This window comes from Prionailurus viverrinus, chromosome F2 (assembly GCF_022837055.1).
Source record: "Prionailurus viverrinus isolate Anna chromosome F2, UM_Priviv_1.0, whole genome shotgun sequence".
NCBI classification, from domain to species: Eukaryota; Metazoa; Chordata; class Mammalia; order Carnivora; family Felidae; genus Prionailurus; species Prionailurus viverrinus.
Window position 1 is genome coordinate 24,685,016 of NC_062578.1, and position 27,885 is coordinate 24,712,900.

At 35.2% G+C, this 27,885-nt stretch overlaps 1 protein-coding gene across 2 annotated transcripts in view; it reads left to right on the plus strand.

Annotated features, from left to right (window-relative positions):
• The window catches only part of CRISPLD1 (cysteine rich secretory protein LCCL domain containing 1), a 50,837-nt gene extending 23,838 nt beyond the window's left edge, over positions 1-26,999 (plus strand). Inside the window, exons 3-15 of one of the 2 annotated variants that reach the window (XM_047842445.1) lie at positions 3,135-3,253; positions 3,590-3,722; positions 5,376-5,491; positions 6,158-6,258; positions 7,913-8,053; positions 8,506-8,566; positions 8,676-8,742; positions 8,952-9,082; positions 11,038-11,081; positions 11,175-11,247; positions 16,666-16,741; positions 22,887-23,017; positions 25,930-26,999. In XM_047842445.1, the coding sequence (XP_047698401.1) occupies positions 3,135-3,253; positions 3,590-3,722; positions 5,376-5,491; positions 6,158-6,258; positions 7,913-8,053; positions 8,506-8,566; positions 8,676-8,742; positions 8,952-9,082; positions 11,038-11,081; positions 11,175-11,247; positions 16,666-16,741; positions 22,887-23,017; positions 25,930-25,981 (1,245 nt within the window). In that variant the 3' untranslated portion in view covers positions 25,982-26,999. Of the gene's footprint in view, positions 1-3,134; positions 3,254-3,589; positions 3,723-5,375; positions 5,492-6,157; positions 6,259-7,912; positions 8,054-8,505; positions 8,567-8,675; positions 8,743-8,951; positions 9,083-11,037; positions 11,082-11,174; positions 11,248-16,665; positions 16,742-22,886; positions 23,018-25,929 lie in introns of those variants that run through there. The other variant, XM_047842446.1, reaches the window with a different exon arrangement.
• The last annotated feature ends 886 nt before the right edge of the window (positions 27,000-27,885 follow it).

A 27,885-nucleotide genomic window follows, 5' to 3' on the forward strand; every position in this document is an offset into this window, starting at 1 on the left:
TAAAGAGTCTTCTTGATATTCATTATTGAACTTTACCTAGTAAACACCTATGCTTGACTAGATTCTTTAAAATAATTATTTTAAAAATTGTCACTAATTAATTTGTTAAATATTAATAGGAAATTTTAGTTGTATGTTCCTCTGCCTCTGTTTTTATATTAAAATAATGTGTCCCTATTCTAGAATTACTACAGTTCATTTGATATGCTTCCCCCCTTATTTTTAGTGGATTATATAGAAAACCTACCATACCTTAAAAAAATAGCTTATCCATAGTGTATACTCAATAATTGAATTTTAGTCCTTGAAGGAACCTGAGTTATCTTCTATTTCACATTTTGCTAATAAGAAAGCCTAGCCTAAAGCATTTGAATGATATGTTTTAGATTTTATTTCAATTTCTATACAACAGAGTAAACAAACTTTTGCAATATAACATATTTGTAAATCTGGAGCTAGTTGTTTATCCTCTATAAAAAAGCATCCATCTTCAGTTTCATCAGAAAAACTGACGTCTGAGATTGTAGAATCAGATATAAAACAAGAGTAGATTGACCTTGAAGAAGGGTCCTATGGTCTCTCTTAAGGGCTCAGCTGAGTAGTTCCTATTTGTGATCTCTTACATGTTTGTTTGCAGTGACCTAAACTTGCAAACTGACTCATGCCTGGGCGAGGAAAACTCAATGGAAACTCGTCCTGCATCCCTCAGTCTGTGTGTGATCTCTCCACATTATCTTGCCAGCTAGGTCTTCAGGGTAGCCAGACTCTAATTGTTGCCCCAAGTCTGTCAAGATGTGTGTCTTAAAAGAGAACTGGATAGAGGCTGCATTTCTTAACCCAGTCTGAGAAGTCTCAGTCTCGTTCTGTGTGTTAGAAGAGAGCCACTCACTATCCAGCTCAAACTGAAGGGAAGAGGAGGAAATTCAATACCACCTTTGTGGGACTTGTGGGGAAGAGTATTTTAAAATCATCACAGTGGCCTCAAGGCTTGTGTGTGTGTGTGTGTGTGTGTGTGTGTGTGTGTGTGTGTGTGTCTTTTTCCCTTGGTGTGTGTTCCTTTGGCCTACAGTCATGACTATGTTTCTTCTATCCTTTAAAAATCAAGACAAACAAATCCTCCCTGAGAACCTGGCATGTTACTTTTCTTTAACTTCTGCCTATCTCTCTTCTTCTTTCTAAAGTATTAACAGAGTAACCCACACTTGGTTTCCCCACTTTCTCCTTCCAGTCGCATATGTGCCTGTGTGTTCTGATTTTCTCCCCAGCATTGTTCTGCGATTGCTTTTGATCGTGAATTAGTACTTAGCATCTCTTGTCTTTCTGGAATTTTCCGTGGCATTTGATTTTGTTGCCCACTCTCTAATCCTCCAATCCTTGTCCCATTGTTTGTATAACTTAATCTTCTTTCAGTGTTCCCTTAACCTTTCGATCCCATTTTCCCTGGTTTATGTTACTAATTCGTTTTTTTTTTCCTCCCTTTCAATTTTGATAGCCCCAGAATTTTCTTTTCATTCCTCTTCTCATTCTGTATCATCTTCCTGAAGAAAGTCATCTTTGGGTGATAATTCAAAATTCATGTCTTCATCACAAACTTCTTTTCCCAGAACCTCATTCATGTATTTCTACTCTACTTGGCATACATACTGCATGAATCACAGATATCACCCTAGAAATTTGCATTGAAATACATTAGACATATTTCCATGACAATAATCTATTCCTTCTCTATTTTCTTTCTCCGTATTTGTTAACCGTCATTGTCTTCATCTTTTTTTCCTCCCTCACCACCTACCTTTAGTCATCTGTCAACCTCTAGGAATTTAAATTCTGCAACATGATTTCAGTCTGTCTGCTCTTCTCCAGTCTCGTTGCTATCACCTTAGGTTGTGTCCTCATGTTCCAGTTCCAGAACTATTTTTCAGTCTTCTTAACATGCCCAGAGTTCTGTTATTTTACCAAGGTTGAACCCAGCTCTGTTTCTACCCTCACATTTACCAAACACTGCCGGTTTTTCAAATTAGCTAATTGAATATTAAACCTAGGACATAGAAAATAGTTTCAGTAGTAGTTTTGTAATTTTAAATACTTCTTTGTAAATTATTTTACTTTACTTATTTTTTAATGTTTATTTTTGAGAGAGAGAGAGAGAAACAGAGTGTGAGCGGGGGAGGGATAGAGAGAGAGGGAGACACAGAATCTGAAGCAGGCTCCAGGCTGTCAGCACAGAGCCTGACGAGGGGCTCGAACTCACAAACTGTGAGGTCATGACCTGAGCCGAAGTCAGCCGCTTAACCGACTGAGGCACCCAGGCGCCCTATGTAAATTATTTTAAAAGTACAGTTTAATCACTCTCATTGAATGTTGTATATAAAAATGCATATATATTTTTATAGGAATCAGATTCATTAATCATTCATGTACTCAATAAGCGTTTATTAATCACCTTATCTATATGACAGACACAAAACACAAAAAAATAGGCTAAAGATAAGTGGCATGAGTTAAATGATTGCCTCTGAGCAACTCATAGTCTTGTTAAAGAGACAGACACATAGACAGATACTAACACTGCATTGTAATAGCTGCTAAACAAAGAAGTATTACAAAGTTCTAAGAGCCCTAAGGAGAGAATAGCTTACATCTGAGAAAATTGAAAAGGTATCTAGACTGTATTATCTAAAGCTGGATTATGAAGAAAGAATAAGAGTCTGTCTGACAAATAATTGGGAGAAGAATGTTTTAAACAGAAAACAATGCCAGCAAGAGCTAAGAACAGCATGTTTTATAAGGAACTGTGTGACCAAGGATCTTGAACTTTATGTTTATGGGAGTTTGTTCTATGTGTTTAGACAGAAGAGTCAGTTAAGCATATTTGTGCTCACTTAGGTAATTCTAAAATTTTGTGGGGCAGATTGTAGGGATAAGAGATGGAGGCAGGGAGACTAGTTAGGAAGCTTGTGTAAAAATCTAGGTGGAAGATGGTGAGAACTCAGATTGAGATGTTGACCTTGCAAAGTAGTAAAAAGGGGAAAAACAGAACTGAATAGAACCACATTATAGCCTGAAGAAAAACCTGAATTCTACCTATACATCATATGTGTGTTTCTGTATTTTGTTTCTGTTTTGAACTATAGACATGGGATGTTGAGCTGGAAAGATCTGCAGAATCCTGGGCGGAAAGTTGTTTGTGGGAACATGGACCTGCAAGCCTACTTCCATCAATTGGGCAGAATTTGGGAGCCCACTGGGGAAGGTATGTAAAGTGTAACTTTTTTGTTTTTGAAAACATAAATGATTGAAATACTTATTAATTCATTAATGAGAAATTTTCTGAGGCTTAAAGCCTAAAAAGAAAGCAAATAATCACACCAACAAAATAAAAGTAATAGCAGAATAACCAGCAATATGTTAGACTTAGTTTTTGTTTTAAACCATTGATGTAGTGGTAACGTAATGGGTGTAGTACTTAAGATTAATAACTTACACAAGAATCTCTCTCTACCAGACTTTATCAATACATTTTGCAATATTTGATTTTACTTTTTCTCCAATTTTACTCACTCTTTTGTGGTTATTTTCTCTCAAATAGATATAGACCCCCAACATTTCATGTACAAGCATGGTATGATGAAGTGAGAGACTTTAGCTACCCGTATGAACACGAATGCAACCCGTATTGTCCATTCAGATGTTCTGGACCTGTGTGTACTCATTATACACAGGTATGTTTGGGGTATATTACGCCTCATTTTTCTAAGTTGAGTTTGTGTAACTGCAGCAGAATTTACACAACTGAATTTACATACTGAACGTGGATGTCTTTCTTAGTGAATTTGGTATGGTTATTGAAAAAAGATATTGATGTCTGTAGAATAGGTTTATCAATTTCTATAAAAGATAAAAGTAATTATTAGAAAAAGTCCAAAAGTCAGTTTAAAAAAAAGACATTATCTTGGGACACCTGGGTATTTCAGTCTGTTGAGTGACCAATTTCGACTCTGCTCATGATCTTGTGGTTTGTGAGTTCGAGCCCCACATAGGTCTTGCTTCTGGCAACTCAGAGCTTGCTTCTGATGCTGTGTCCCCCGTCTCTCTCTGCCCCTCACCCCCCCACAAAAATAAACAAACATTCTAAAGAAAGAGGTCATTTCAATGATTTTACATGTAAAACATGTTTAGTCTGGCCTCAGGAAATGCAAACGAGGAGGAATTTACCATCTTCAGTATTTTTTATTTTCCAAAGAATAAAACTATAGGTTATTTACCATGACATTCAATATTGACCTGTGTGCAGCGTTTACCTGTTTTTTTTAATTCATTGTTCACATTTCGTATTGGATAACTTCTAAACCTCTAAATTGAACAACGAAAGGTGGATTCAACTAGATAAACCACAGACCTGAGTTACTAGCATTTTTATGGCTGACTGTTAGTGAATATAAAGCAAATTGTTCTGTCTACCTTTGCATGTGACAAGATTAAGATCAGTGATGAATCCCATAATAACCAGTGGTGCCGTGAAAAATACACATTATATTAGAAATTGAACCCATAAATTTTTGTTCCAATACAGCTTAAGATGTGAAATTCTGTTCCTTTGTTAGGTAAGCTTTTTCATGGAAACATTAACATAGCATTTAGGTTTGTGAGGATGTAACTTTTGAACTATTTAGTAAATGTGTATTTTGAAGATGCTTACTTTTTATAGTTAGAGTTACTTACTCATAGCACTCTTCTTCAGATTGAATTAAACCCTGCCCAAAGCCTCAGGAAAAATATCCTTTTGGCATTGCCTTATTTCATCTTAAATGATAAAGATTCATTTCTCAAGTTCAGTTTTATACATTTCTCTCTGATATATATTGTTGTCTTCATCTCAGCCTACTTTCTCCAAGCTTTTTGGTTTTTTTTTGTTGTTGTTTTGTTTTTTTTTTTTTTAATTTAAATTCAAGTTAACATACAGTGTAGTCTTGGCTTCAGGAGTAGAACCCAGTGATTCATCTCTTACATATAACACCTGGTGCTCATCACAAAAAGTGCTCTGTTTAATGCCCATCACCCATTTAACCCATCCCTGCCACCAATGCCCCTCCAAGCAACCCTCAGTTTGTTCTCTGTATTTGAGTCTCTTATGGTTTGCCTCCCTTTCTGTTTTTATCTTAGTTTTCCTTCCCCTTCCCCTTCCCCTATGGTCATGTGTTGAGTTTCTCAAATTCCACAGATGAGTGAACTCATATATCTTTCTCTGACTCACTTACTTTGCTTACCATAGTATCCTCTAGTTCCATCCACATTGTTGCAAATGGCAAGATTTCATTCTTTTTCATCGCTGAGTAGTATTCCATTGTGTATATATTTTCTTTTCTCTAATGTAGGTGGTGTGGGCAACAAGTAACAGAATAGGCTGTGCCATTAATTTGTGTCATAACATGAACATTTGGGGGCAAATATGGCCTAAAGCTGTCTACTTGGTGTGCAACTATTCCCCAAAGTAAGTAGACAAAACATTACTTTTATATGTAAATTTGTATATATGTATTATCATATATATATATAGTTGAGTATATTGCTTTAACTCAGTTTACTTAATATGGCAACAATTATGGTTGCCTGATGCATAACCTCAGCCCTTAAAAGGAATATGAAAATTGAAAATATGATCTTTGTCAACACAGGGATTATATTTTTATGACTTCAGTTTTACATATTATTATATTCCACAGGTATTTTTAATACTTTGGATTTATTAGAGAAAAGCATCTATAGATTAAATGAGAAATGTATTTTCACCTGTGTAAAGACCATTGAATGATTATGTTGAAAATATTACAACTGTACTTAGGGTCAAATCTAAGTCTCAAGTCTGTTTATTAAAACGAATGGAATATAGATGAATATCCCATAATAGAGTTTGGTGTTCTGTAAAAGTTTAATTTTGTAATTTTTAACAATGTACATAACAATTACTTAGAATATTTTCAAAATAATAAGGCAGCAGTTTACATAGAAACCTAGTAACCAAAGGGACTCCGATGAAAAATATAAATGATTTAAATATGCATACCAAAGTCGTTATTTAGAAGATAGTAATATTTTATAGTGTCTCATAAATTATGTTATTAGACTACCTCTTACTAGAGTGGATCTTCTCTTTAAGGGGAAACTGGTGGGGTCACGCCCCCTATAAACATGGACGGCCCTGTTCTGCCTGCCCACCTAGTTTTGGAGGAGGCTGCAGAGAAAATCTATGCTACAAAGGTATGTGCTATTGTGTCACAGTATTCAGTTTGATTTATATTTTAATCCAACATCTGCATTAATTTGTACTTGAAAGGCAAAAAGCATATTTAATTATTACTTACAAAGTTTCCAGAACTCTATTCAAAATATCTGAAGCCATTAAAAATATTTTAAAAATATATGAATGTCTATTATAGCAAATTTGTATTTAAAAGAAAGTTTCATCATTATTCCACATAACCACTTCTAATTCTACTTTGAGATTATCCTAGAGTGACAAGTATATTTGCATTTTTAAAAGCAATCTTGATATATTATTGACTAGAGTTGTTTTCACAAGTGTCTTCATTTTTGAAGGATTTAGCAATCTAATGCAATTTATTTTTGACACTTTAAAAGTTTTTGCCCATATACCTATCCATGAATGTTACTGAATGATGGTCAATGAATTACACTAACTCTCTGCTTCTTGCTACAGAGTATATAATCTCTCATGGCCAACATGACAAATAAAAAAGATAAAATAGTATTGTAAAACTGTTGTAAAAGTAGTGCTCTGAAATGCATTTAATGTCCTAAAATGTGCATATAAATGCAGTGTCCTGTTTACAGCACATGAAGAGCAAACTTAGATGATAAAGCTTTGTAAAACTTCCACTCTTGTTGGGCATCTGAGTGAACACTTCTACTCCCTTATACTTTTTTCTTCCTGATGACCAAATGAAGATTAATGTAGACTAAGTGTTTTAGAAAACATGAATAAATGCAGCTCTTTTTCAGTATTCTTAAAGAGATGTGCCTTTTTTTCCCCTTGATGACTGAGTGCTCATTAGTATAATGAGCAGACAAGAAGTAACAGTATAGTATTTCACTGTTATGAGCCATTTTGCATTCCTGGAAGCATTTTTCATTGTGTGTGAGTCTGTTTTCCATTTTTGGCCATCCCTAAACCTCCGACTTACTTGCCCCTTCACCAGTGGCCACTGTTTTACTTAAAACTGACTTTCCTCTGAAGTCATACTTCCCTTTTCTAGGTTCAGAGTTCTTGGACATGCATGAAAATAACACACCTTTCCAAATTGTGCCACTGTTAAGCCCTTGATATAAATAACCTGGAAAAAAATTAAACTCATAAATTTCTGCATTTTGAATTTCCTTCTAAAAGAGAAAAACCTTTCTGTGGAAACTGATATTGTAGTAAATTAAAAGGGCATGTCAGTCCTTCTTTAAGCTAAATTTCCTATTGGGAGAATTTTAAATGTGACGCTTTTGGAAATTTTAAATGTGATTCTCCTAAAAATATGATTTCATGTCATACAAAAGCCCTGACTTCATCAGATCACTGCGTAGACTTCATGGTGGCATTATGAAAGGCAATCACTGATACCACTCTTAAGTATAAATCAAAGTTTAGAAATGACTCCATTTAATATTAGCTGATTGTTTTCATTTATTAAGCATAAATGAATCAAGAGCTCAAAGGCTTATCCATGTATTTTATTTACTCCAGCGCAGTACATAAGATCACCACCTCAAGCCAAAATCTGTGCCAAGAAACTACAGATTTTTCTAGTTTTAAATGTTACACAGGCATATAAACGTATACCATTATGTGATGATTTGTGCACATTTAAGGTGGAATCATATTTCTTACATCCATTCTCTCTAACAGAAGGATCAGACAGGTATTACCCTCCTCAAGAAGAAGAAACAAATGAAATTGAACGGCAGCAGTCACAAGTCCGGGACACCCACGTTCAGACAAGAGCAGATGATAGTAACAGAAATGAAGTCATAAGCACACAGCAAATGTGTAAGAGCTCTGCATTATTTACAAAAATGTTAAAGTTTATGTTGATGACAGATGCAACTATATTTTGTTAATTTGGACATTTTTAGAGTGGCAAAAGCTTGATGAATTGTAGTGACTTATACATTATCTAAATTATTTTGGTATATATATATTATATATATATATATATATATATGGATATATATGGTCATGATATATATATATGGATATATATGGTCATGTGTTGAGTTTCTCAAATTCCACAGATGAGTGAACTCATATATCTTTCTCTGACTCACTTACTTTGCTTACCATAGTATCCTCTAGTTCCATCCACATTGTTGCAAATGGCAAGATTTCATTCTTTTTCATCGCTGAGTAGTATTCCATTGTGTATATATTTATTATACTTTTTTCTTGTAATATATATTACAAGTGTAAATATATATACACTTTTTTTTTTAACTTTTCAGCCCAAATTGTTTCTTGTGAAGTAAGATTAAGAGATCAGTGCAAGGGAACAACCTGCAATAGGTAATGTTTATCCTTATTTTCAAAATTACCTGACAAAATACAAGTAATATTTTTATTTCACACTAACATTCAGAAAAACTAAATTTTGGTCCTGATTTCTTTCATCTAGATATGAATGCCCTGCTGGCTGTTTGGATAGTAAAGCCAAAGTTATTGGCAGTGTACATTATGAAATGGTAAGTATAATAAATATAATGATTTTGGAACAGGATCTTTCTATATAAAGTTTGATTTTTTTAATGCAAACACAATGATTTATATGAAGTATAGATATTTTGCTCAGGTATGTGTGTTTAATTTAAAGTCATTTAAGTAATAGCTAGTCATGTCCTATGTAGCAGTCTTAGTGTTTTAATATTCTTTTCTCCCTTCCTTTTTCTCTAAGCAATCCAGCATTTGTAGAGCCGCAATTCATTATGGCATAATAGACAATGATGGTGGTTGGGTGGATATCACTAGACAAGGAAGAAAACATTATTTCATCAAATCCAATAGAAATGGTGTTCAGACAATTGGGTAAGTACCCAAATGACCTTTTGGATGAGATGATTTTAAATCTTAATAATGAGTTGACAAATTCTTTTAGAACAAAGCATAGAAGAATTTATAGAGAAGTTTGGTAATTGTCATTTCAGCTCACTTCAGCTGTGTAATTTCAAAGACAAAAAGGAGCCAAAGTATCTAAATTCAACGTTGAACATTTTCTGCTTCTAAAGAACATGCTAAATAAAGCTCCACATTTTCTGGAGTTTCATTGAAGATGTATAGATTGACAGTTATCCCTAATGTAAAGCAATAGATTTTTCAGCTATAAAATAAAATAGCTCAGAGAAGGCTAATTGTTTTGTGTACTTTCCTGCCCTGTTTATGGAAAATGGATTATTTCATGCAACAGTAACTTTGCTAATAAGATAAACTATATTAGTAGGTAAAAGAGCATTTTGAAAAGTTCTCTAAAATGTAAATGTATACTATGTACCTTTTGTCCATCTAAATGTAATTGAACTCAACATAAAAGCATTAACTTTTGAAATGTTTCTCATATTAAATATATGAAACATATTATTTTAGAGCACGGCATATTTTGATATAAACTATACAAGTTAGAAAAATGTGGCCATTTGAAATAGCTTTGTAGTGTGTTTCTTCTGTGTAAAAAATAAACTTTGAACCTCATATGGAAATCCTTTTCTTAGGATGTATGACATAGTTTCTTTCCTTTGTTAACTATACAATTGCATGACTCCACAGTGGAGGATTCATAATGATAAGAAAGAATTTATTAAAAACTCTTGAAAATTTGATGGAATGTTATTCTATGTAAATAATTTTGTTCAAAGGCTTTATGGATGGTTTTCAGTGCCTAGCAATCTCTCTTAAGCAAAAGCTGTATAGAAGCATTTATTGATTGGCTTATTAATTCAGTAAAATGTATTAATTACCTTCAATGAATAACAAAAGTTATGAGCTTCAGTAAGCCAAACATTGGGTGTTGGATTCAAGAAAATTGGTCCTATTTACTTTTTTTTGTTTGAACTTAATTTTTGTTTATTACAGAAACTTGAAACATGAAGGGTGTGTCCTATTAAAATACTATCACAAATAAGCTTTATCTTTTGTAGTAGATATTTTTCTGAAACTCTGGGTATAATTAAGCCAAATAAAAATTTTGATACATAATGGAATACCTATTCTTCTATCCTGCTTTTTAATGATGCATACAATAAGGAGGAATTCATTCAGCGTTGACATTTTACTAGATACTGGGGGAACAAAAAAATGAATAACACACATTCCTTTTAGGTACTTATGATCTAAAAGTCTTTTTTTTTTTAAATTTTTTTTTTCAATGTTTATTTATTTTTGGGACAGAGAGAGACAGAGCATGAACGGGGGAGGGGCAGAAAGAGAGGGAGACACAGAATCGGAAACAGGCTCCAGGCTCTGAGCCATCAGCCCAGAGCCTGACGCGGGGCTCGAACTCCCGGACCGCGAGATCGTGACCTGGCTGAAGTCGGACGCTTAACCGACTGCGCCACCCAGGCGCCCCTAAAAGTCTTTTTATAATGCTACTTTGTATTTACCATTGTGAGAGCTTAAATAGTTCTGTTCTATGGTGACAGGGAATTAGTATAGTTAGAGTTTTAATTTTAATAGGAAACAAATATGTAGATATAAATCTATGTGGCTTTATGCTATTATCTATATGTTTTTGAGATTAGTCATGAGAAGAGATCGTCCTCTAATATCAAGAATGATTAATTTGGTTCGTATTGATTTGGTTCATACTTGAAGTTAATATGGACTTAACATAAAATAGATGATGTATTCTTATACTACAGCTTACTTAGATATTTAAGTAAGAATGTTTAAGAAGAAACAAAGTATTCACAGACCGAAAAAATACCAGAAACTATGTCGATGATGATGCATCTAAAAAATGATTGACATTTTTATGTTCTTATTTTCAGCAAATATCAGTCTGCTAATTCCTTCACAGTCTCTAAAGTAACAGGTTAGCACTTTTTTAAACCTTATTTTCTTACCACCCTGTTGCATGTTATTATTGCCAAAGAGTTGCTTATTGTCTTGTGTTTTAATTCTTCAGTTCAGGCTGTCACTTGTGAAACAACTGTGGAACAGCTCTGTCCCTTTCATAAGCCTGCTTCACATTGCCCAAGGTAATGTTTTCTAAATTGTCTCATTATTCTTGACCAGTGAACATACGTGGATTGGGCTTTTACTCTGTGATAACTGTTTTTGCCTGGACTTCTGCTGTCTCCAGGATTTGAAGGGTGTATGATCTTATGAATGGATAGAATTATCCATTTATAATTGTGGTCTTGAACTGCAAAGCAAAAGGGAGCATGGTTCATCATGAACTCCCTGCTCTCCAGACACTCCTAGTGTGCTTTCTCCAAACGCCAGAGTGCTTTTGTCTGTTCCATAATACCAGGGCTGTGCGTGTATTCTGTATGTTCACATATCTTAGTCTGCCCAGGCTGCTGTAACAAGATACCAAAAACTGGGGGGTGGGGGGGGGAGGGGGGGAGGTGTAAAAAATAGAAATTTATTTTCACGTAATTCTGGAAGCTGGAGACGAGATCAAGGTGTTGGCAGTTTTGGTTTCTTCTGAAGCCTCTCTCCTTGTTGCCAGATGGTACCTTCTCTTTGTGTCCTCACAAGGCAGGGGAGGTAGGTTGAGAGAGACAGAAAGAGAGAGAGGAGAGACTCTCCTTTCTTGGGATCAAGGCCCAATCCTGATGATCTCATTTAACCTTAATTAACTCCATAAAGGCCAATCTCCAAATACCATCACAATGGGAGTTGGGCTTCAACATATGAATCTGGGGGGGACACAAACATTCAGTCTGCAACACGTCATTACCACTGAAACTATAATGACACACATATTTTTAAGTATTTCCATCCACTTCCTAAATTAGATAAATCTAATTGAGATTGGTATGTCAAAAAGCCCATCTTCTGCCTTTCTTTTATTTTTGTTTTGTATACTGTCTTTTTAAAAATTATAATGGAGTTTATCTACTACACACTAATGAAAGAGTGCTTCTGGGGCGCCTGGGTGGCTCAGTCGGTTAAGCGTCTGACTTCGGCTCGGGTCATGATCTCACGGTTTGTGAGTTCGAGCCCCACATCGGGCTCTGTGCTCAAGCCTGGAGCCTGCTTTGAATTCTGTGTTTCTGTCTCTCTCTGCCCCTCCCCCGCTTGCACTCTGCCTCTCTCGTTCTCTCTCAAAAATAAACATTAAAAAAAAAAGAGTGCTTCATTTATCTTGACCACGCTAAGGTGAAAATTGTTAGAAGTATTATGGCTATAAGTCATAACCGTACATAGGAAAAATGAAGAAGTTCTTTTCATATCCACTCTTATTTCTATCCACGTTTCTTCCATTAATACAAGGAAATCACATATTAATTCCAAGAACCAATACTGAGATTTGAGATAGAATTATAATTGATAAACTGTAGTTACTAAAAAACTGAAGGAGCTCACTTTTTATGGAAAAGTTTATTTTGGAAAAGCTTCATCGCTTAGCCTTTTATTTAAAAAAAAAATTTTAATGTTTATTTATTTTTGAGAGCATGAGTGGGGGAGGGGCAGAAAGAGAAGGAGACACAGAATCTGAAGCAGACTCCAGTCTCTGACCTGTCAGCACAGTGTCTGATGTGGGGCTCGAACTGACGAGCTGTGAGATCATGACCTGAGCTGAAGTCGGACGCGTAACCTACTGAACCACCTAGGCACTCCTTCACTTAGCCTTTTAAAACTAAGGTAATGTTTTACTTAAAGAATAATATTGGTTGTTCACAAGGCAATAAAAGACTGTGATGATGTAAGAAGTGGGTACTTCTTGGGGCACCTATGTGGTTCAGTCGGTTAAGCGTCCAACTTAGGCTGAGGTCATGATCTCAAGGTTTGTGAGTTCAAGTGCTGTGTCAAGCTCTGTGCTGACAGTTCAGAGCCTGGAGCCTCCTTCAGATACTGTGTCTCCCTCACTCTCTGCCCCTTTTCCACTCATTCTGTCTCCATCTCTCATAAATAATTTAGAATTATCCATTAATAAATATTTATGAAATACCAACTATGTACAGTATAATGCTAGGCCCTCTCAGCCATGTGACTAGGCTATGAGGACCAAATAGTAAGGATAATCCCGATAGAGTATTCCAGCATAAAGCCTTCCTCTAGTAGATGCTAAGTAAATGGCAATTTTAATGTCTGTGGCATAAATTTATAGTAATATTGTTCAAAATAAACAGAAAATCACTCAAGTACACTGTTAATGCATTTTTCCTGTTTCTTCGGTTATTCCAGAAAGGGAAATATTGCCCCAAAAGAAAAATTCTTCTAGTTAAATTTTATCTTTTACTGCTACCAACGTAACAAATTGGTAGAAGTAATGATTTATACATAATTTTGACCTTACGTAGTCTGGAAATTCACCCTTCTGTTTCCTTTTAGAGACTACTGAAACAAAGGGTTGTCTTTTCTCATATAAAAAATTTTAATAGTTTCATAAATTATGTTATAACACATTATTTATATGACAGTTTATAACTTTTGGGGAACCATGTGGTTGGTACATCTGTTTCAGAATTTCATATAACTTAAATAAGTTGAGACATAAATCTTTTGGGGAGAAAATGCCCAGGGCAAATAAACGAAAGGAAATTAACTCAAGATGAGCATGAAGAAACAATATTTACCTGTATAGTTGTGTCCTTGAGAGGTTCCATAGCTGATAGAATAGACCCAAATAAGCAATCTCTATGATTCAGTACCATAACCTTATAAGTATCATGTGTTTGTGTGTGTTATTAGAAATCTTTTTTTCTGGCCTGGGGATGACACATGGAGGGGGAGGGCAGAAATCATATCATGCTTAACATGTATCTATAAATAATTAGAGCTTTGAAGCCTATTGAATGTCCAAAATGTAAAAGCAGGTATCACTAAAATGTTGATACATTTTTATTCAATGCTTATAAGTAAATTGTATATAAAAGAATGTTTACCAGGTCACTGTCGACATTCTTAGTCACACGTAACAAGGTGTTATAACCAGAGATTAGAACACAATCAAGTAAAAACCTCCTTCAGTCTATCTTTGATCTGAACTTGCCTAAGTAGAAACTGTCTCAGTTTGGAGCTACTCACCTTGGCCTTCCACAAACCAAGTGCCAAATATGGTCAAGGTAGAGCCAGCACAGTATGATCCTAAGGGCTGAGCACCTATTACTACCATAGGATGGGCAGTGAATGCCCAACTGTTCTCAAACACACATAGAAAATTTCACATTCAATGGGGACAACTTTCCTCCTATAGAAACCCCCAACAGCATCTTTTATAAAAATCAACTCTTTAAAGTTATAAAACTCATTTATTTATATTTAAATGCTTCTGGTTTAGATGCTATAAGAAGCATATATCCTCTAAAATAAACAGTATTATACAGATTTTAGAAATAAGAAATGCAGCTATTTCTTAAAAGCTATCTTAGGAAGGAGTTGCTTCAGCTGGTAAAGGTAGTTGCAATTGAAGTATTTTTAGAATACTTTGGGGAAGGGGCCCCTGACTGACTCAGTGGGTTGAGCCTCTGACTTCCGGTCAGGTCATGAATTCACGGTTTGTGGGTTTGAGCCCCCTGTCAGACTCTTTGCTGACAACTCAGAGCCTGGAGCCTGCTTTGGATTCGGTGTCTCTCTTTCTCTGCCCCTCCACTGCTCACAATCTGTCTCACTCTCTCAAAAATCAATAAACATTAAAAAAAGAGTTTAGAATACTTTTGGTAAAATCATTGATTCCTTCATCAGACAGTGATTTTCATGTAGTCATTTTGTTGAGACTCTGATTTATTTACTAAAATGAATTCCCTTTTCCAGATGTAGTTTTTAATGTTATTTTATGTGTGTGTGTGAATCAAACCTTTTGTGTGTGTGTGTGTGTGTGTGTGTGTGTGTGTGTGTGTGAATCAAAGAGCCCATTGATTTAAAAAAAAAAAAGTGCCACTTGATAGTTTCTTAAACTCTCAGAGTGGAGTTTTTAATCATGTGATTGATTGAACAGTGATAATTGGATCCTATGTGGAAATAAAAAGCTTTTGGAAATGTTATTTATTTTTTATTTAAAAATTTTTTTAATGTTTATTTATTTTTAAGTGAGAGAGAGATAGAGCATGAGTGGGGGAGGGGCAGAGAGAGAGGGAGACACAGAATCTGAAGCAGGCTCCAGGCTCCAAGCTGACAGCAGTAAGTGTGACACAGAGCTCGAACTCATGAGCCTTGAGATCATGACCTGAGCAGCCAAAGTCGGACATTTCATCGACTGAGCCACCCACGTGTCCCTTGGAAATGTTATTTAAATGAGCTAAGCCAATCAGATATCAGTAAGGCAATAGGATATCTGGAGAAAGAATATTCCATGCTCAGAGACAGATAAGTGCAAAGGCCCTGAGGAAGAGCCTATTTTTGTATGTTTGAGAAGTGGCAGGCCAATATGACTGGATTTGGGGGAAGAAGTGGAAGAGGAGGAGGATATGGAGTCAGAAAGATAATGGGGGGACAGGATATGCAGGACTTATTGGCCATTGTAAGGATTTTTTTCATTTATTCTGAATGAGATGGAAAGCCACTAGAGTATTTGGAGCAGAAGAATGATATGATTGGTCTTGTGTGCTTTAATTCAAGTGGGAAAAAAACCAACACTGGAAGGGGCAGGGTTGGAAGCAGGGAGATCATAGGAAAGCCTATAGCAGTAAGCTAGACACCAGATGATAAAGTCTGGAGCTATAGTAACTGAGGTGTTTAGGGATGCTCTGATTTTATTTCATGGATGACCAATAGAAATTGCTGGCGGACTGAATGCAAGGTGTGAGATAAAGAGAGGGATTGAAGCTAGAATAAAGTTTTTGGCCTGAGGATCTGAAATAATGGAGTTGCCATTTATTGTATGAAGCCTACATAAGGAACAGATATGGGGACTGGAGGAAAAGATTAGGAATTTGGTTGTAAACACCCTTAGTTTGAAATTGTTATTAGATTTTAGTGGAGATATTGAATAAGCAATAGGACACAAATTTGGAACTAGGAGGTCTCAACTGGGGATACATATTTGGAAATCAGTAACTTATAATCACAATTAAAACCATGGAATTGAAAGATGTACCAAAGATGTGAACATAGAAGAAAGAAACTAGATGTGTGAGTCAGACAATGAGTCGGTTTTTCAAGTTAGCTGTTTATTAAATTCTACAGAAACATTGGGTACAGTTCCCAGATACTGAGAGATACAACCTGATGTGTCTTTCTGCTTAACCCCTGAATTAGAAAGCTTCCTGGTTAAGTTAGAAAATAAAAGAAACACATTTGTGCCAAACGCTAGAAGTGGGTAAATTAAGCAGAAGCAATTGCATCTACTGCCTGGCTTCTACAATTGACCTATTTTAGAAAAAAAAAAAAATGAATAGGGTGAGAATGCTGTTAACATTTGTGTATGCATGTCTGTGGTCTTATGAGTAAGAATGGCTAAAGAAACCCGCTACTTAATATTTGTATATATATATTTTTTTTTTCAGAGTCTACTGTCCTCGTAACTGTATGCAGGCAAATCCACATTATGCTCGTGTAATTGGAACTCAAGTTTATTCTGATGTAAGTATCTTAATTTATGCAGCTCTCAGTATTCATGGATATATGTGTTTACACAATATTTAAATGTATGTATATACATTTATATATAGAAAAAGGAAACATTCTGTGTTGGTATACATATTCTCAGAGAAGCTAATCAATAATAACACTGAAAAACAACTATTCTTATGCAAATATGAGTGCATAATAATTTATTTTTACCAAAATTTTTTTTTTATGAAATTTATTGACAAATTGGTTTCCATACAACACCCAGTGCTCATCCCAAAAGGTGCCCTCCTCAATACCCATCACCCACCCTCTCCTCCCTCCCACCCCCCATCAACCCTCAGTTTGTTCTCAGTTTTTAACAGTCTCTTATGCTTTGGCTCTCTCCCATTCTAACCTCTTTTTTTTTTTTTTTTCCTTCCCCTCCCCCATGGGTTCCTGTTAAGTTTCTCAGGATCCACATAAGAGTGAAACCATATGGTATCTGTCTTTCTCTGTATGGCTTATTTCACTTAGCATCACACTCTCCAGTTCCATCCACGTTGCTGCAAAAGGCCATATTTCATTTTTTCTCATTGCCACGTAATATTCCATTGTGTATATAAACCCCAATTTCTTGATCCATTCATCAGTTGATGGACATTTAGGCTCTTTCCATAATTTGGCTATTGTTGAGAGTGCTGCTATGAACATTGGGGTACAAGTGGCCCTATGCATCAGTACTCCTGTATCCCTTGGATAAATTCCTAGCAGTGCTATTCTGGGTCATAGGGTAGGTCTATTTTTAATTTTCTGAGGAACCTCCACACTGCTTTCCAGAGCAGCTGCACCAATTTGCATTCCCACCAACAGTGCAAGAGGGTTCCCGTTTCTCCACATCCTCTCCAGCATCTATAGTCTCCTGATTTGTTCATTTGGCCATTCTGACTGGCGTGAGGTGATACCTGAGTGTGGTTTTGATTTGTATTTCCCTGATAAGGAGCGACGCTGAACATCTTTTCATGTGCCTGTTGGCCATCCGGATGTCTTCTTTAGAGAAGTGTCTATTCATGTTTTCTGCCCATTTCTTCACTGGGTTATTTGTTTTTCGGGTGTGGAGTTTGGTGAGCTCTTTATAGATTTTGGATACTAGCCCTTTGTCCGATATGTCATTTGCGAATATCTTTTCCCATTCCGTTGGTTGCCTTTTAGTTTTGTTGGTTGTTTCCTTTGCTGTGCAGAAGCTTCTTATCTTCATAAGGTCCCAGTAATTCACTTTTGCTTTTAATTCCCTTGCCTTTGGGGATGTGTCAAGTAAGAAATTGCTACGGCTGAGGTCAGAGAGGTCTTTTCCTGCTTTCTCCTCTAAGGTTTTGATGGTTTCCTGTCTCACATTTAGGTCCTTTATCCATTTTGAGTTTATTTTTGTGCATGGTGTGAGAAAGTGGTCTAGTTTCAACCTTCTGCATGTTGCTGTCCAGTTCTCCCAGCACCATTTGTTAAAGAGGCTGTCTTTTTTCCATTGGATGTTCTTTCCTGCTTTGTCAAAGATGAGTTGGCCATACGTTTGTGGGTCTAGTTCTGGGGTTTCTATTCTATTCCATTGGTCTATGTGTCTGTTTTGGTGCCAATACCATGCTGTCTTGATGATGAGAGCTTTGTAGTAGAGGCTAAAGTCTGGGATTGTGATGCCTCCTGCTTTGGTCTTCTTCTTCAAAATTCCTTTGGCTATTCGGGGCCTTTTGTGGTTCCATATGAATTTTAGGGTTGCTTGTTCTAGTTTCGAGAAGAATGCTGGTGCAATTTTGATTGGGATTGCATTGAATGTGTAGATAGCTTTGGGTAGTATTGACATTTTGACAATATTTATTTTTCCAATCCATGAGCAGGGAATGTCTTTCCATTTCTTTAAATCTTCTTCAATTTCCTTCATAAGCTTTCTATAGTTTTCAGCATACAGATCCTTTACATCTTTGGTTAGATTTATTCCTAGGTATTTTATGCTTCTATTTTTACCAAATTTTTTTTATGTCCTGCCCATATATGTTATATCAGACACTTTTGAAATAGACCAGAGGCATCCTTCTGAAGGAAAATTCATTTTGTATTTTTATTATTTTTTATTTTTTGAAGTTTATTTATTCTGAAAGAGAGAGAGAGAGCAGAGGAGGGACAGAGAGAGGGAGAGAGAGACCCAAGTAGACTCCACAGTGTTAGCACATGGGGCTCTATCTTGGGAACCACATCATGACCTGAGCCAAGATCAAGAGTCAGACACTTAGCCGACTGAGCCACCCAAGTGCCCCTCATTTTGTTTTTTTAAATCTTCCTTTTGGTTCTTCAGTATTTGTAGTGTAAACTTGATAATTAAGAGATTGTCATATGTATGAACAATATCTTACACTGTCAAGGGAACATGTTTTTCTTTTGTTTTAAAAAATTTTACTTCTTTTTTTACCAGTTTTTTAAATTTAAATTTTAGTTAACATACAGTGTAATATTAGTTTCAGTAGAATTCAGTGATTCATCACTTACATACAACACCCAGTGCTCATCACAAAAAGTGCCATCCTTAGTATCCATCACCCATCTTGCCCATCCCCCACCCACCTCCCTCCATCAACCCACAATTTGTTTTCTGTCATTGAGTCTCTGGTGGTTTGTTTCCCTCTCTCCTCTTTTTTACCCCTTCCCATATATTCATGTGTTTCGTTTCTTAAATTCCATATATGAGTGAAATCATAAGGTATTTGTCTTTCTCTGATTGACTTATTTTGCTTAGCATGATACACTCTAGCTCCGTCCATATTGTTGCAAATGGCAAGATTTAAAGAGCACCATAAAATCAAGAACAGATAATATGTTAAAATACATATGAAAAGAAAGCACTTGAGGGGATGTTATAATGGACAACATTACTGGGTTGGACAAGGACTCTTAGCTGGGAGGCCTTTGGTATGGACAAGTGCTTTTTGAGCCAGGTTTCAAGTGTGGGTTGGGGAATTGGATTAGGGACACATTCTAGGTGGGATGAACAACATTTACAAAAACGGGGAGATGACAGCAAGCGAGATGTATGCATAACACATAGGTTTGCTTATCTTTGAACAGGTGAGCATTGAATCTAAAAGGGGTTGCAGCCAATTTTGTGTGAGGGGTGGAGTATCCAGCTCTTGAAACATGTAAATGGAGAATCTGAATGCATGTTGATGAGTTTAGATTTTATGTGGCAGACATTTAGAAACCGTTACAAATTTCTAAGCCAGAGAGTTGCAAAAACAAATTCAGGAAATATACTCTTGAAGCACATATTCAATAGAATACCATGGAAATAGGTTTGTAAAAAGAGACCTGAAATAGTATTTACCACCTTATTTCTGTTGGTGAGTTCATTGAAGTCCAGGGTTTGTTTTCATTCAGCTTTACCTTTGCAATTGTTCTCCACATCTGAGTCCCTCCCAGGCTTCAGCTTTGCTGTGTACTTATTTGCAGCTTAAAAGGCCATGCTGGTATAATAATTTATTAGTCCTCATGCTTTACTTATTTTCCTGTCATTCTTCACATCCTAATTTATTGCCACTTTCTCTGTGGAGTGTTTTGCTGGATCTCCTACTACATGTATTACATAGCCCTTCTTTCAACCCCTAGAACTTTATTTTTTTTTTTTTACTTTTAGCACTTACCTGATTCTGTTAGTGTTATGACTGTTTCTCTATCTTTTTTATTATTTTGAAGTTCCATGAGGGCAACAGCTAGGCAATTGGAGCGTCATTTTTTATTAACAGTTTGATGTATGCCAACCTTTGAACAAGACAGAATTATATCCTGCCTTAACAAAACTTAGAGCACACAGTGACATCAGAAATTTAGCGAATACCTTGCACATAAATATTTGTTGAAGAAATAAATCCATAAATGTACATGAATAAGCCTATCTAGAATCTTCAAAGATTTCAGAAGAAGTTATTCTTTTTAGATTGTCCCTTTAAGCACCAAACTTTAAATTTTAATCATGCCTGGTGAAAATCTTTCATAATATCCTATACCTTCTTATACCTATAGGCCGTCTATTTTTCTAGAGTTTAGGTTTTGTTAGACTTTGTGTCTTGAGATCATTTTATCTTCCTACCTTATTGGACTGCATAGGCAATTATGTATAGGAAATGATTGTATAAATCATTTTAAGAGTTAGTTGGAAATGCAAGGACTACTATTATGTGGTCAGTGCAGATTCAGAGATTCAAGCATTAACTACCAACCCCCCCTCCCCCCCACACAAAATATATTATTTCTTTAAATACAAGATATGAAAAAATATCTTCTCTCTGCCTCAACCCCTCCACCTTTCTCTCTCTCTGTTTCTTTCCGTTACTACTTGTACATTTTATTGCTTTGAATTTTTATCATTTGTTACAAGTAAAGTTAATTTCTGCATTCATTAAAAGTGTTCCACTGTTTTCACAGATAAATTCTTTTTTCGTGATATGTTAATTCTTACAAAGTACGGGTATAAAAAGAAAATCTCTTCTGACCTTTGAACTCAAATAGGAATGCCTGCTGACTGCGTAGTTATGGGCAAAACAATAGTTTCAAAACATATTAAGTGCTTGGATTTAGTGAATGTTATATGTAAGCACTTTTATGCCTTGGGGAAAATGCTGATAATACTCTTTTAACAGAGCAAGATAAATACTGAAATGCGTACAGAATTATTTTTAATTTCATCTGTTATGAACCATATTGGATACAAATGTTAAATCAGTGAGGAACTTTAAACTGTGAATAAAATGCCTCTTCGGAGTAACGATACGAGGTTTTAGATATATGGTATTTTTTGATATAGCAAAAGCATGAAAAGGATTAAACAGCTTGGCATTCAGGCTCTCTGATCTAATAAGTTCTGACTGATGCCACAAAGTTCAGAGCACAGTAATAAAGCAAGGTCATGTAAGATGCACATGCTTATGTGAACTTAAAAAAGCACATTAAGTCACTCACATGTGCATAGAGAGAAAAATAGAACACACTAGTACGATCAGAAAAGACCCCTGGGATATGAGGGGGGATTGTTTCATACAGAAACAGTTCAAGTGTTTCATTTTGTGGGATTTCCTCAGGCTGTATTCAGCTATTGACAAATTTTGGTAGAACATTAGGATTAAAGCAAATGTTAAAATCTGGAGAAGTCTTGAATGGGGCAAAATAAAAAAAAAAAGTCAACTTTTAGAAGTCCGTAGGTAATGGTTTTAAAAACATGGACCTGAAACAATAATTTTCTCTTCTGTAGAACTCCAGTTCAATTAAGAAGGTATAACTGGTACAATGTAAACATAGTGCCTTATGTCAGACCATTCAAACCAAGGTGATAGACATTGCAGATATAGGTTGGAAGCTGTGATTGTTCTTTATATTTTGCTTCATGGTTAAATTTTCTCTGTGTAGGCTACATTATTTAATAGAAGAAAACTCCCCATTTAGTACACACCTGTATTTTGGAAAAGGAACCGTAAAGATATACAGAACTATTATCTGTTAATAAGACAAAAATGAACATAAACCAAGTACAGATAATGTAACCTGTTAACATTTGGTCAGAATGACTAGCAAAAGCTAAAATTTAAGCAATAAAAGGAGCAGGGATGCCTGGGTAGGTCCGTTGGTCAAGCTTCCAACTTTGGCTCAGGTCATGGTCTCACAGTTCATGAGTTTGAGCCCATGTTGGGCTCTGTGCTGACAGCTCAGAGCCTGGAGCCTGCTTTGGATTCTGTGTCTCCCTCTTTCTCTACCCCTCCCTGCTCATGCGCGCGCTCTCTCTCTCTCTCTCTCTCTCTCTCAAAAATAAACATTTAAAAAAGAGATAAAAAGAGCAAATTTGTATCTGATTACTTACTTCCACTATAGAAAAAGCATGATGTTTGGAAAGGTAAGTGTTTGTTAGATTAAACGGTGATGGGAGTTTACCATTGTGGCCACCCTTGAGATCTGCTTTCAGACTTTCTCAGAATTGGCTTTAACTCTGTGACTTTTGCAACATTCCTTTATGCACAGAACATCAACCTGTAACTGCTGACTATATGTATAGAGACAAGTGCCAGTGACTTTGGTCCAACAGAACAGTAGACTGGACAAGTTCAGCAGGAATTTCCTAATAACGGTGGGTTTTTCCTTGTTGCCTCAGCTGTCCAGTATCTGCAGAGCAGCAGTACATGCTGGGGTGGTTCGAAATCATGGTGGTTATGTTGACGTCATGCCTGTGGACAAAAGAAAGACTTACACTGCGTCTTTTCAGAATGGAATCTTCTCAGAAAGGTAAATTTAAAAATCTGTTTACATATATATTTTGTATTTTATATACTCAGAGTCTCTCTCCCTCTCTCCTCCCGTGTCTGTCTCTCTTTCTCTTTCTCTACATATACATACATACACCTTTATGCTTGCTTTATAACCAACTCACTTTAGTATGGGTTTGGAGTTATGTGGCTGTGCCAGTGTGTTTCCTTTGCACGCTGAAATAGTTGGTCTTCCAGGGATGGGAGAATCTGAAGTACCAGAGGTGCCTGTCTCCTCCAGGCTTATAAAAATCAACATGAAAATCGGATTATGAGTCAGAACCACTCTTTTGTTAATTGTTAATAAGGAAATTTCTTTCATCCTCCTTTGGATTTTCTAGATTAGTTTTTATATATAATTCTTTCTAGGTGAGCAGGGCACTGAATATTTTTCTAATCCAGTTATATGACAAAGTATTTGATAAAAGAGTGAGTCTGATTTTCTCCAGAACCAAATTCTCTTTTTGATTGGAAGTTGGATATCTATTATGACATAAATCCATGCTTTCTGGTCATCTCATACTATTTGGTCCATTAGTATTATATATTTTTGTGGTTTGGGAAAATTCGTATGACTTACTTTATCAAGTAAGTTAAGTATCAAGTAACTTATTATCAAGTAAGTTGAGAGCACAGAACCTATAGTGATTTTTCAAATCATTTGTACCTGTACAAATAATATTAGCTCTTATGTATATTGTATGGATACAGAAAAATTTCTAACTTTTAGACATTTACTGTATTCTTCAGAATTGCTAGTGGAGGTTCCACATCTACGGTAAAGTTTCTCTAAAGGACACCAAAGGATGTGCCATGCAGGGTATCTAGATTGACTTCCACATAACCTTCTGAGTGCCATCTTTATAAAAAGACAGCTTTGCATTTACCATCTATTTTCAGCAGACCATATCAAGAAGCCATTGTTAAGAAGGTGATTTCTCTATAACCTGACTCATGTGGTTCATAGGAAGTTTAGAGCACTAACTTATTATTTCATAAGTCTGACAAAATTTAAATCATGTTGCTATCATACTGATAAATATTTTTAACATCTATGGTTTCAAGAAAAAAATTTAAGTTTATTTAGAGAGAGAGCACAAGCAAGTGGGGGAAGGGAGAGAGAGAATGCCAAGCAGGCTCTGCACTGACAGCGGAGAGCCTGATATGGGGCTTGAATTCACAAACTATGACATAGTGACCTGAGCTGAAGTCAAGAGTCAGATGCTCAACCGACTGAGCCACCCAGGTGCCCTGGTTTCAAGAAAAATTTTAGTGAGGAAATTTAATGGTCAAATCTGAAAGATCCTAGGAATGTCTTCAGTAAAATGGAAACACACACATACACAGCACTTAATATATACACATTATATTTATAATATATATTGTATGATATATATAAAATAGATATGTATAAACTACATTTTTGAGTTGTAGAGTGTGATAGGCAATTTAATAAGCTAAAACTAAGTGGTGTTTCATTTACCTGTCATATTTCTTATATTTATTCTAAAAGTATAAGATGATATCCTGAGAAAACTGAGAATAATAATTATTTTTGAGCACCTACTATGAATTTCCCAGACACTGCTGAGCACTTTTAGTAGCTCAGCTCCACCAATGGCCCGGTAAAGTCAATTCTGTAAACCCTGATTTAATAAATGGGTTAACTTAGGCTCATAAAGGTTAAATGATGTGCCCAAGCTCTTCTAACTAGTCAGTCTCAGAGCTTGGGTTCAGCAGTAGGTCTGTAGACTAAGAAATATGCATTTTTCCAGTGTATCACTGTGTACAAAGAATAAGTACACCAAACACAGCTAATTTCTAGAGTACTCTGTCAGTGTCCTGTAGATAAGTATGGCTTTTGATTGGCTATCTGCTTGTATGAAAAACCTAGTGTGTCTGTGTGAGTACATGTTTATGTGCACTCTTGTGATACCCTCATACTTCTTCACTCTAAAAAGTCTCCTCTTTCTTTTCTTGTATGTAAATATATATGTAAAAGGAATTGCACTTGGTCTCCCTCCTAGCATTTATTGTGTTTATCTCTAAAAGCCCCTTTTTATTATTGAGAAAAACTTCATTCAAAAATGTAAAGACTTCAAAAGTTTACATTTAATTAGACTAAACAACAATTATGGTATTATCGATGTTTTACCTTTTACGCATTTAAATGAAACATATCTTAACTGATATTGCCAAATAAAATATAAATAATTTAAGAAAGAATTAAATGTATGACTCTGTATCACTTTTAATTTGTGTTTTAAAATACGTTGTGTTTAAAATGAGATTGAGTGCTTGTATGCGTGATTCCATTTCAGTGAAGAAATTCTTAGGACCTTTCAGATTTGACCACTAAATTCCTCACTAAAACTTTTCTTGAAACTATAGATGTTAAAAATATTAAGTATGGTGGCAACATTATTTAAATTTCATCAGGCTTAAAAAATACTAAGTTATTATTCTAGAGTATTGCTTAATTATCACTGTCTTCTCAACTTGCAGTTAACTTTTAACCATATTGGTCAGTTGTAAACCTGGATCTCAGTACTCCTCCAGTAAAATGGAAAAACAGCTGCCTAACTCTGTTTTATTAGAATCAAAGGTGGTAATATGGGAAAACATGATCTGGAATCTACTAAGTTCTATATAAAATACTATTATTACTGTGCACCTTAAATTTTAGTAAACTTTCAGCTCAGCATACAACCGAGATTTAAAGAATTATGTCATTCTCACTCAGGCTTTCCAATAGCTATAAATTATAGTAGCCTAAGAAAGTTGGCCATCTGGATTCATAGAGCTGCTTTCTTGACTGTCATAAGTAAGCATGATTTATTTGGAGGATTATATGTAGAGATGACATCAATATACTTTTTGTATTTTTTGCAGTTTACAGAATCCTCCAGGAGGAAAGGCATTCAGAGTATTTGCTGTCGTGTGAAATGGAACACTTGGAAGAGGATCGTAAAGACTATTCCAAATGCCATATTTCTGAAGTTTGTATAAAATTGTAACATTACTGTACAGAAGATATCAACTATTTTCATCCCCCAAAAAAGTGCCAAATGCATATAAATCTTGATAGACAAAATCTGCAAAAATAAAACATGGGACATTATTAGCTTCAGGAAAGGTAATGAATATGTAATGGTTTTAGAAATCCTGTGTTAAATATTGCTATATTTTCTTAGCAGTTATTTCTATAGTTAATTACATAGTCATGATTGTTCTACATTTCACATGTTCTTTTATATGGTGCTTTGAATATGCCACTAATAAAATGAATCTAAACATTGAATGTGAATGGCCCTCAGAAAATCATCTGGTGCATTTAAATATAATCAACTCTCAAAAAATGAAAGGAACCATATCATCACATTTTTACCAGTTCAGTACTATGCCATTACCTACTCCAAATAATCTGAAATTGTTTTCCACTTAATACCTGTATAGTTTTTCTCTTATGTTAAGTTTAGGCATATAGAATATTATGTCCTGATATTGCACTTCTTATTTTGTATAAAGTAATTCCTTAATATCCAAATGAATCTATTAAAATGTTTGATTCCTTGGGAATGGCTTTACTAGTAAGTGGAATGAACTATTTATTCCATAGTAGAATAGTGGTATGAAAACATTCCTAGTGATAATATAGTAAATATAGGGTTAAGCACAGGCAGCCAGAACTTTCTATGTGTTGTTCAAACTGAGGTCACACATTTTTCTTTTGTATCCTGGCAAATACTCCTGCAGGCCAGGAAGTATAATAGCACAAATTTTAACAAAGATAAACTAATGTATTGCATCACCATTGCCACTGATTTTATTAATGGTAAATGGCCTTGTGTATAAATGTTTCCATATTATGGTACCTATGATGGTGATATATTTGTTTCTATGAAAAATGTATTGTGCTTTGAGACTAAAAATCTGTAAAATGTTAATTTTGGTAATTTTTTTTTCTGCTGGTGAATTTACTCTTTCCTTGTAAACATATTAAAATTAATCATGTTTCAAAATATTTTTAGTTTAATTTATTCCTTATTTTGATTTAGAAATCATTTTAAATTAACAAAATTATTGCAAGTCTTTTAAACTTGGGTTACTGACATTAATATAAATAACATCCTTAATACCAGAAGTCTGTGAAGTCAACTTGATTATTTAAGTATTTGTATATGAAAAAGAAGACCAGATAATCATATATTTATAAGCATTGTATCAAGGGAAAATTTGAATAAAACGAGGAAAGAATCTGAAGGATAGAAAATAATTACTAAAAATTGACCAGACAGTAAATACTTCATACATTTTCAGAAAATAAGTGACTATGTGTTCAGGAGCAGAGAAAAGGGAGATAAATCTCATGCAGAATCTGGGAAAGCAAGACAGCTGGATAATAGAAAAACAAGAATAGAGAGGCTCATATTGACTGCTGCTGGAGAACAAATGGTAAAGAAAATAATGTCATGATCACTTATCAAGCACTGGCCAGAAATTCAGTAGTTCAAAATATAAGTAGTCAAAACTTAAGCATTTGTAGATTAAAAATATCAAAATTTAAAGCAGATTTGTGGGCACATTTTTTTTTCCAAAGACACATTACATCTTCTTAAATAGCATGATTGAAATGTAAACTTTGCCCAGATTCATCTTTTGCTCCCCATTGCACACTCCCCCTCAAATAGGGAAGTCCCATCTATTCTTGTCAGTACACGGTTTCTCGTATTTGTCCCTAGTCTAGATATTCATCATCAATTTCCTATACTATTTCAGTGTCTCCAACTGGAGCCTCATGTTGTTTCTCTCCATTCCTTTTCAATCCGTCCTCAAATTTTTCACTGG